At 39.0% G+C, this 10,029-nt stretch overlaps 1 protein-coding gene across 1 annotated transcript; it reads right to left on the bottom strand.

The window, feature by feature from the left end:
• Positions 1 to 1,045: 1,045 nt before the first annotated feature.
• On the bottom strand, positions 1,046 to 9,513 carry LOC141902418 (sarcospan-like). The gene is made up of 3 exons (XM_074790131.1): positions 9,131 to 9,513; positions 2,417 to 2,503; positions 1,046 to 2,018 (listed from the first exon to the last, which is right to left on the bottom strand). Exons 1-3 carry the CDS (start codon positions 9,467 to 9,469, stop codon positions 1,362 to 1,364), a joined length of 1,083 nt encoding a protein of 360 aa, XP_074646232.1. The 5' UTR covers positions 9,470 to 9,513; the 3' UTR covers positions 1,046 to 1,361.
• Between the last annotated feature and the right edge of the window lie 516 nt (positions 9,514 to 10,029).

Below are 10,029 nucleotides of genomic sequence, written 5' to 3'. Positions count from 1 at the left end.
TGCGGAAAATCGGAATATCGGTCAGGAAACAAAAAACACATCTGAACGTTTTCTTACATCATGTATATATCGAGTTTTCTATGGCTAACTATGTTAAAAATCTTGCTTTTTTGAATTTTTGAAAGCAAAATGAAAACACCTCTCATACATTTCGTATACAGAATTCTATCCCAATAATTCCCAATATTCCTATAAATATGTGTATTACATAATGTAGGAGATTCGGCGAACATTTCAAAGAATTGAGAAGCACTCTGTCAGTTCTTTACATTAGCGCACGATTTGAACGCAACTCAAAAGCAAGCGGTTTAAACCGCTTAAACTTGCTACTAAAAGTAAATGGTGAAGTGTCTCATTTATTTGGGCCAGAATTTATCGAACGGTGTTTGATGTTAGGCCAGCGCGCCGAGCTCTCAAAAGCAATCACAACTACCGACATTTTCAACGCCCACCTGGAAAGCGAATCGTAATGGACGCGATCATGCACTGTTTTCCCATTTCGGCTGCCGACCATCATCGGAACAGTGCTCGTGTGTTTCACATAATTTATTATCTAAGTCCGATGGAAATCAGGCCGACCGGCGTGGATGTAGATGCACTTAAATGCCCGTGTTATCGACTTCAGAGTAATCAAAGGTATCAATCAACATCTGCTATACGCGAGATGCTCGAATATAAAATTATGCATTCAATCATCGCGAGTAAACGCGATTCTGGCGTTTCTCTATTTGGTTAGGCCCTCAAGAAATCACTGATCAAGTCAATTTCCTTGATGGCGATGCTCGTAAATCAACTGCCGTGACAATTCTCGTAGACAATTGATGCAAATATTGTATTTCGTTACATTACATATTGATATTTTGGTAACTCCAGACTGTACTTAATAGATTTCCATTTAAAACGGTTTAGTATGTACGAGAATTTGTTTAAATATGGGAGTTTGGTTAAAGAGTCAAAATAATATTTTTGTGAAGCAACTTTATTTATCTTTATTACAATGTATCTGGAAAGTGTTCGCAAATTCCAGGGGCCAGTGTTGCTCAAAAGTTGGTTAGAGGCAACCATGCTATATAACTATGATAGTTTACATGGTGAATATGAAAGGTTCATTCTTACTAAGGTATTTATCCGCCGGTTATCTTTATCCAACTTTTGAGCAACTTGTCCCTACTGATGTGTGTGTTACTATGGAAAAAATATACAACACATATTTGGAACGATTTCCGAAGCTCGAGGCTCCAAGGCATTCATAAGGGCTTAATCACAACCATGGAATCCGATCTGAAAAACACATTATTTACACAATTTGAGTTCTCCCTTCTATTAGACAAGTTCTAGTTCCATCGTTATACTTTCGACTCTCATTTGACGTAGATTTCTGGGTATACTTCAGATTGAGCTTTGTGAGCATTGTCATTTTGATTCGCGTGCAACTGCATCACCGGGGAATCGTCGAAGTCGTCAAGAATACTATTTCGAATGTAAACTGGACGCGACGGAAACGGTCTGGAAGTGTGTTGAAGCACAGGCGAAGGTGTTAGGTTTGTTTTATTTGCAATCGGAGGATTATGAGTTATTGGACTATGCTGTTGATTATTAACGGCTGATTTTCGAACTGCTGCGCGCGTTTCACTCGTCGGGCTATAAGTCAACGGATGACTGGGCTGGTTGGCGCTGTACGAGAACAATCTCAATCCACCGTAGAATGGCCGGTATCTGGACCTCCAGAGAAGCAACACGAACCATAACGAGACTCCGCTGGCGACAGTGTTTAACGCACATTGTAATATCAAATAATCCTTTAGACTGCTAAATACTAAAGTACAACGTTTCATCCCTTCGTACACGAACATACGACGATTTACCGATGGCTCGGGTTCCTGCAGAGAGCAAATACACGAGCTATTTAAACGGTCACATATCGTGTATGCGGCGATACGATGTCCGTGAATACCAGTGAAAACACTACCGACAAGACAGGCGACAACGCACGTCGAGGATATCACAGCACAAACCGCCTGAAAATAGAACAAACCAAATAAAAAGCAACCTGTCAACACCACTTTGTATATAGATTCTGCACACGTTCTGTTTACCAACGGAGACATAAGAACGAAGGTCGTGTCCGACTATTCTTGAAAGTAATTGTTTTGGATAAACTATATATATATATATATATATATATATATATATATATATATATATATATATATATATATATATATATATATATATATATATATATATATATATATATATATATATATATATATATATATATATATATATATATAGGGTTATTGTAGTCTTGGTAATTCAAAACTCCGAGTATAGAGATTGAAAACATTCAATTTTGTTCTAAATTGAAAAACCTTCATTAAAAAGCTCGAATAACCATGAAATCTCACTTTCTCACCTTAATAGAATATATCCTCTTTTTCCCCGTATAAACTTTGAAGTCGTAAGCGCACAAGTACATGCCGATCGCACCTGCCAACGATAGCTGCAAAATAATAAAGATGATAATCGTACATTAATAATCTCATATCGAGCAGCATTAACAATGTTATTGAACCTTCTGAGAATATCGAGTGAAAATAACGACTTCGGGAAACAAGATAGTACTATGACATTATAACTCTATAAGAGTACCAGATGCTGTCCGTAAGCGGGATTAATTGCTGTTTCGTGTTGATTCTGGTAGTTTCCGGGGTAGTTTCTAGGCGTGCTGGTTAGAAATAGATAGAATTTAAAAATCGTGCCCGAAAATCTTGCCTGATTTCAAAACATTTGGAGAACAACGATCCGAACGGTGTTCTGATTTTGTGTGACCGATAGGAATAAAGCCAAGACAGTTTAGATAGCACACAAAATGTCATATTTTTTCAATATTCATCGGAGAAAATACGAAATGATTCGGGATGGTTATTCGAACTAAGCAATTTTTTCCAGTTCGTTATCGATGTAACAATGTGCCCAGGGGAACGCATCAGAGCGAGAATGTTTTGACGCCAATGATTAACTCTGACCGACACGGCCACGTCGTTCACATATCGAAAATGTTCGTCTGAACGCGAGTTTTTTCCTCAGTCGCAGATTCTGTTATTCGTAGCGAAACGAGCTTTCAAGAAACTACAACCGTATAAAACGATGTTCGCTCGCAATTAACTGGTTGGTTTCGGAGAAAATTACGAGTGCTGAAACAGGTTTCCTCGCGACAGTCTCGTATAGCTCTCCAGTGCACAGAATCAATCATGATCTCAGTACCAGCAAAGACTGGTTATATATCGCTGACGACAATAATATCGTGCGGTTGTTTATGAACTGTCAAATTTTAGACGATCTACCGGTGGCTTTTCGCACTGCCGCCATAAAAAGGCATATTTCATGCAAATGGTTTTTGCGTGAACGCTCTTCTTCGGATCACAGAGCATGAAAAAGCAACAGGCGCCGAGCGATTCTACACGGCGTATAGCTCCTATAATCCATCACAAGAAAACTTACTTGAACGTTTATTGACACTTTGAAGAATAACATATATTGCTTGACATTGACGACAAAATATATAATACGGTATGGTATAAATTATATGCGTAATATTTATGATGAATAAAGTTATTTTGGATTTGAAGTGACCGATAATTGAATTGAATTGGCTGGCAACCAGTCTAGCCCCTGACGTAGGGCGCATCCTCTCAAAAATGATAATCAAAATTTATCAAATATGAAATATATCTAATCACAAAATGAACGCAAAAATTCAATTGTTATTTTGAAACGCCAATGTTGGTGACGAAGTGCACATCGACTCACACAGAACCCCTTGACTATCGCATACTGTATATAAACATTGTAACCGTTTTTATGTTGCAAAAAGAAATTCTAAACGCATGTGCACATTGCTTTTGTGAGTACATCCAAAAATCTAATATACGGACTAGATTGGCGAAAGATGAACAAATGGTTCAGCGCGATGAATTACTCATTTTAACAGACATCATCAACATTCGATTTCTAAACGAAACATCACGAGTAATTGATGCTAGACTATATAGCTTCACTCGAATCCCGTGTCGAAGTCACGTCGCATCAGATAGTTTCTTCTCGAAATAGATGATTTCATCCCCAATTTTCTTTTGTTATTGATTTCTTATCTATTAGGCGCGAAACAAGTGCGTCGACTTAATGAATCCGATAGTGAGACGAGAATAAAACAAAGATTACAAAAGCTATACAAATAACTAACGTAACAGTGATGCCGGACACACAGGATCACTGTGCCCTTTACAAAACCAACAACAGTTTCATCGACAATTTATATTTCGAAGAAATTGTTCTACATCGATGACTTTCCGATTTTGGGCCCAGCTTTGTAAGATTAGTATCAACTAAACCTCAGCATCCAGTCCGTACGCGTGAGGCCAAAATGGATTTGGATCCTTAAAACTTACACGGAAAAACGTCGTTCTGTGTGCGTGGCCTGATTTCAACGCATGCGGCAAAACGAAATCGCCGAAAAGCGTTCATCGTTCGCCCTATGCAATGGGCCTAAGACCGGTTTAAATTTGTTAGATGTATAGTAAAGCTCAGCCATGTTGGTTTATATTTTGGATCAGTGGGGTCGTTGTTCATTTCGTTTATCCCTTGTTCGTCACAAGAGTCCAATGCTCGCTCTGATCTGTAGCGAATATTTCGTTAGTATATATAACAAGCGAAGTATATATATGATGTCAAGTTACATCCCTTGACACCATTACATCGATTTTACAGATTTCATATTAATGGCATTGTTTACGTCTGATATTTTGAATAAATTTTGCATTATTTCTTGCACGCTGGTGACATTCTGGCCTCATCTACAAATACAAGGCGTCGCACCGTAGATCACCATGTGACGTCTATTCGGATTTCGACATCAAACGCACAACAGACGAAGGTATTGTCAGCGCGAGATCGACGTGCCTGACAAACGTTTAATTTCATCAGCAGGTCGACTTATTATGCCGTCGTCAAGTACAGATGTTGGATATGCCTCCTCGCAGTGAAGAATTTACATTTACACACAGCTCCAGGACTGATTTTAGAGTTTGCACGATCGGGCGGGAATTCGATTCGATTGGATGCGAGAATGTGCACCGAATATTTACGCAAAAAATATTCGCGTAATTTATTCCGACGTTTAAAAGTTGTTACCGGGTTCCAGGGGTGTGAGACTTAGAATGAAGAGTTTTGTTTGATAACCGATTCGTTTTAAGGTTTTGCCGTCGGTCATGACTTGTGAAATTTAATTAGAAGACAAAGGATCTTTTAACTACAAATTATTGGGAGATGATATTCTTTAATTGATGATTTGGGCAATTTAATTTCAGCCACCTTTTTCTATCAGAGAATATCTTTATTCGAAATCTAAAAATTCGATATATAGCGCAATAGTTATCTTTCGTAATTTGATTCGAGAAGCGCTGATCTATACTGCTCAGTACTCGCATCCACGCAACGGTAACCCTCACTTTTTATTCGGAATATGACGCTTTTATCTCGCGAAATACTGTCGCTGACGTACATTTATCCTTGTGGCCGACGACGACACGAGACAGTGTCAAAAACTGGGCGATGAATATTCATCATGTAGCGGTCTCATATTACAGATTCCCTGCCGACTGGTATCGCAGCCGTAGCGGAGAGTTAGTTGCATCTCAGTCAACTCAACTCCCTGGGCATAAATATAATAATACTAAATGTCACGGATGAAGCGACTGACCATGCTTACAATATCACCCACCGATCCCGATCAGTTCAAATGCCGAACTTCGTGTATAAACGTTCGACATTTGAGGTTAAATCGTTGCGATTCATTTTGACGCAATTTCAAGAATTTCAAGAAATACTTTTATCGAAATGAAGATTCTTCTACCTACTTTATCCAAACTTTTAACCGACCAGTTAAACCTCCAGCTTAGATTCAAAATTCGATTGACATACAAATAGATTATTTCCGTCATCAATATTCGAATTTCATGACACTTCATAATGATAAAAAGAATTGATGACAGGAATCTGGACAGTGATCAATGATATCTAGAATTGGAAAGAAATTCGGTCGTTGTATTTCTTATGTATCAACGCGTACGTATTTGACCTTAAAATACGCATAATGATCGAAAACTAGAATTGATACTTGGAAATATCAGCACATCTCTCAGATCTCTTTTCAAGTGAAGGTTACTTCCAATATTCTCCTAATGATAAGTCGAAATGGCAGATCATCGAATCTAGATTTAATTGACAAGAAATTTCCATGCATTAAGTAGGGTATAATATACCCCGCTTATCAATTAAATTGTAGACCTTTGGCACTTTTGCTTGAAAATGTAATCAGTCGAAGCTGGCCTTTTCTGATGTCTCGAGGAGCCTGATAGATTAGACCTCTGGGGGTTTTGTGATGCTAAATGACTTGTTCAACGTTTTTCCTAGCCCAGCTTCGATAATTACTTCACTTGAAGCGATCAGCGTGCGTCGCATGCTAAAAACAACAAACATCAATTCTCTATCGAAGGGAATTTCGAGCTAGAAAAATTATACCGTATCGGCTCGCAGACGGTTGCGTTCTTTTTCCGTTTCAACGTTTTCACTCTTCGCGCATATCAGAGAAGGCGCAGGAAATTCGTACGCAAGGAATCATTCGGAGAATTGAACGCGAAAGCTGTATTGGTCAGTTAGTTTACTTAGTCATCGCTCGAGGATTGACGATTCAGTAATTTTGTAATATTCATTGTATATTTGTCGACTATTCAGACGTTAACTAGATATACATCGTGTGAATGCGATGGAAGTGCGTAAATTCTCTATCTGCGATCTTATTTGTAATTTTAGAAATTAATGTAGTTTTTCACGCGGTAAATTAGTCCTGTTTGTTCATATATGGGGCAGTTGTCGATTAATCGAAGGAATATATGTCTGTAACATATACTCGCTAGGTTTCTGATTGCTTTATTTATGCGCGTATATATATACTGCAATAATTACCACGAATACGCGCGCACAATGGGATAGATTGTCACCCATTTATCCGGCCAGTACAACCTCAAACAATGTCCACCGTTGAATTAATATGGGCCGTTTAGCCATAAAGCGCTAATGGCTACTAATGTACATCTTGATGACTACTTAAACCGCCTCGGTGCATATATAGCCCGGGATTATAGCACCAGAGGTTGGCAATGTGGGTGAAGGGTCGTTATGCAGATATAAACCGATGAAAATAACAATCTAGTAGATATCCTTATCTGATCAAGAAGTTCGTGTGCGTAAAATTCTGCTTTCGTCTAAAACGCGTAGTTGATTGACACTACGACCGATTCGCCTTCTGAAGCCTCCACTCGCGTGATGACGCCATTGGGTCAGGATTTTCCATTTTTATTCGGCAAAACAATCACCTGCACCTTATACAACTTATAATTAACTTACATTAAACGTATACAACTTGTATAAACGTATGTAATTCATTATCAACAGTTGATGGTTATTCAATTCAATAGTCTATTTATTGTTATACGTACTTATTACACCATTTCGGGTCGAGATGTACAGAGTGATGCATGTATTTACAAGTCGTATTTACAACGCATAAACATTTTACATCAATAACAATAAGAGGGTTATATTCATCAATATTGGTTGAACTATTGAAGAAGTGGGCACGTGGAGGGATTCGTTGAGAAAGTATAGGTTAGCTTCGCAGATCATAAAACGAGACTGCCAAACACACGCACTAATTAACATCGCATTCAATTATTCAGTATAGTTAAGGCCCTCGGCGAGGAACATTGCGAATTTGTATAACATATAGGTAACACGAAATGATAATAAAATCGGAGGACACGTGGTGCATTTCAATATATGTCAAAATTGTAGTTCACCCAAAAGAGTCGACGCGTTTATAAACTCTCGCGCGCCTCAAACGCAATAATCTCGGTGGACTTTTTATCTCTGCACAATACGTAGTGAACTGTACAAAGCGTTTATCATTAGATGATTAAATAAAGATGAAATTGAAAACGTCTATCAATGAATTATCGAGATCTATTCGCATGGTTCATCGCTCTAATTTGCGGATTGCTATTATAAAGATGGATGAAAAGATTCCTGTTAGCAAATAATTAAAATGCGAAAATCCTATCAGTATTCACCGAGGAAACGATCTCGCACATGGGGCAATGGATATTGAATATTCTATATTCAGAATATCTGATAGTAATTGCGCCATATTGCGTGATGCCTCCAGTGGTTTTTACTAGAAAACGCGCACGGAATAGCCCCTAATAAAACGGGGTGAAACTCGCACGCAAATCGTCACTGGTTTCCGTAATAGAAATCGGGTGTCAGAATTACGCATAGGCCTACATCGGGGCTCATTTTTATTCCTCAATCAGGTTAACAAGAACAAAAACATTTTTGGAATTCGGATTTTACCATCAAAGAAGTCATAAATCCCAAACGTTTACTTTTTTCGTGTTTCGTCACGACGTGTCAGATAAGTTGTGTCGATAATATAGCCACATATAGGTTCTCGACGCATCCGACCCACCATACCTACCTGTGCATGAATTTTTCCACTTGAGGAAACAAATCGTGGATTAATGACCTTTTGTCGACGCAGTTTCTCGCCCGATTTTCTCAAGTCATTCGCAGCATAGCGAATCACTTATCCTGAACCTTTCGTCAAGTGCACGCGTTGATCATAACGCGATAAATCGACTACGACGCTTGATTAATTATAGTTTTCACAAGCGCAAAAATTGAAGTGACATTAATAACTAAAACACGTTAGCTGCACCGTCTTACAGCGGTACGACGGTATCCTCTAATCCTGCCAATTGAATTATAGAATTTTCGCAATTTTCGTGGATAGAACTTGGTTTCCGAGAGGTTTATCATTTCCACCCCGATAATCTCGGTACGTAACCTGACCCAATTAAAAAAGGGCGAAGAGAGGGGCATCGGGTTACTCGATCCAACTTAGGGGCTCGCCCCGTTCGTTTATTCATCACTGGATACATGGAACAGATTATTCACAGTTGAATCCCCACAGATGATGTTTCCTATTCTTATCTGACATTTTTAGACTTACCGGAATTCCAGCCCAAAACGGCGTTTCGATCAGTGGAATAGACAAAGTTAGCCTTCGTAGGTAAAATCCGAGAGCAGTAATTATGATACCAAGGAATGTCTGCATGATAACCAGCAGTACGGTGATTCTACAGCAGCGAAGCTCCATGTTCTCTTTATGCTGTTGTAAAGTTGATTGTCTTCGAGTAAATCGGCGACCGGTCGTGGCGCCTCGATGGTTGCAGACGAGATCGTGCAGGTGACCGGTGGAACCGAGGTTGTTTCGAGAGACACTTTGGATCTGTTGATATCCACCGGCATGAAGCGGACTTCCTCTGGTCATTTTCCCGCGAGTGTTCATCAGTGCCACCGATGGTGCCGAGTGGGCACGCGGACGGATTGGCTCCACGTTCATATTATTCATCTTTTCCCTGTATCATAAAAATGCAAAAATCCATTGAAGAATCTGATTACGACGTCAAAGTAATTTGGTATATAAAGAATGCACCCACATCATAAATGAAATAATCACATATAGCGTTTGTAGCCAAGGCTCTTAACTGAGAAATCCACGGATTATATTTTTCCTTCATCGTTCAAATACGTATTTCCCTTCAACTACATACACTACGTTTGATCTGCCCACTACCCAAGTATAGACATAAATGCAGTCTTTGTACCCCAAACGGCGGCGGGGATTAGCCGACGTTACGATGTAGGTGGCAGGGTTTATACCGCGGTAAATATTACCATCCAACAGTTCATGTAATCATAAATATTGCGAACAAACAGAGAGCACAAGCAAAAGGTGAAATGGCAGTGAAATAGGTAAACATACACATAACTTCCTTTAAACAAATCATCAGTGGGTTCATTTTGGTTTAGCGAATATTTTCAATTATGTACCCGTCAGCAAAAAGC

Source organism: Tubulanus polymorphus, chromosome 3 (genome assembly GCF_964204645.1).
Source record: "Tubulanus polymorphus chromosome 3, tnTubPoly1.2, whole genome shotgun sequence".
Classification (NCBI taxonomy): domain Eukaryota; kingdom Metazoa; phylum Nemertea; class Palaeonemertea; order Tubulaniformes; family Tubulanidae; genus Tubulanus; species Tubulanus polymorphus.
The sequence above is the reverse complement of the archived record's forward strand: the minus strand, read 5'-3'. Positions and strand labels throughout refer to the sequence as shown.

Coding starts and splice junctions, on each gene's coding strand:
- LOC141902418 (XM_074790131.1), bottom strand. CDS start 9,469: ATGAACACTCGCGGGAAAATGACCAGAGGAAGTCCGCTTCATGCCGGT. Junction 2,504..9,130: donor CGTTTTGGGCTGGAATTCCG/GTAAGTCTAAAA, acceptor ATTATTTTGCAG/CTATCGTTGGCAGGTGCGAT. Junction 2,019..2,416: donor AGAGGATATATTCTATTAAG/GTGAGAAAGTGA, acceptor TTCTATTTTCAG/GCGGTTTGTGCTGTGATATC.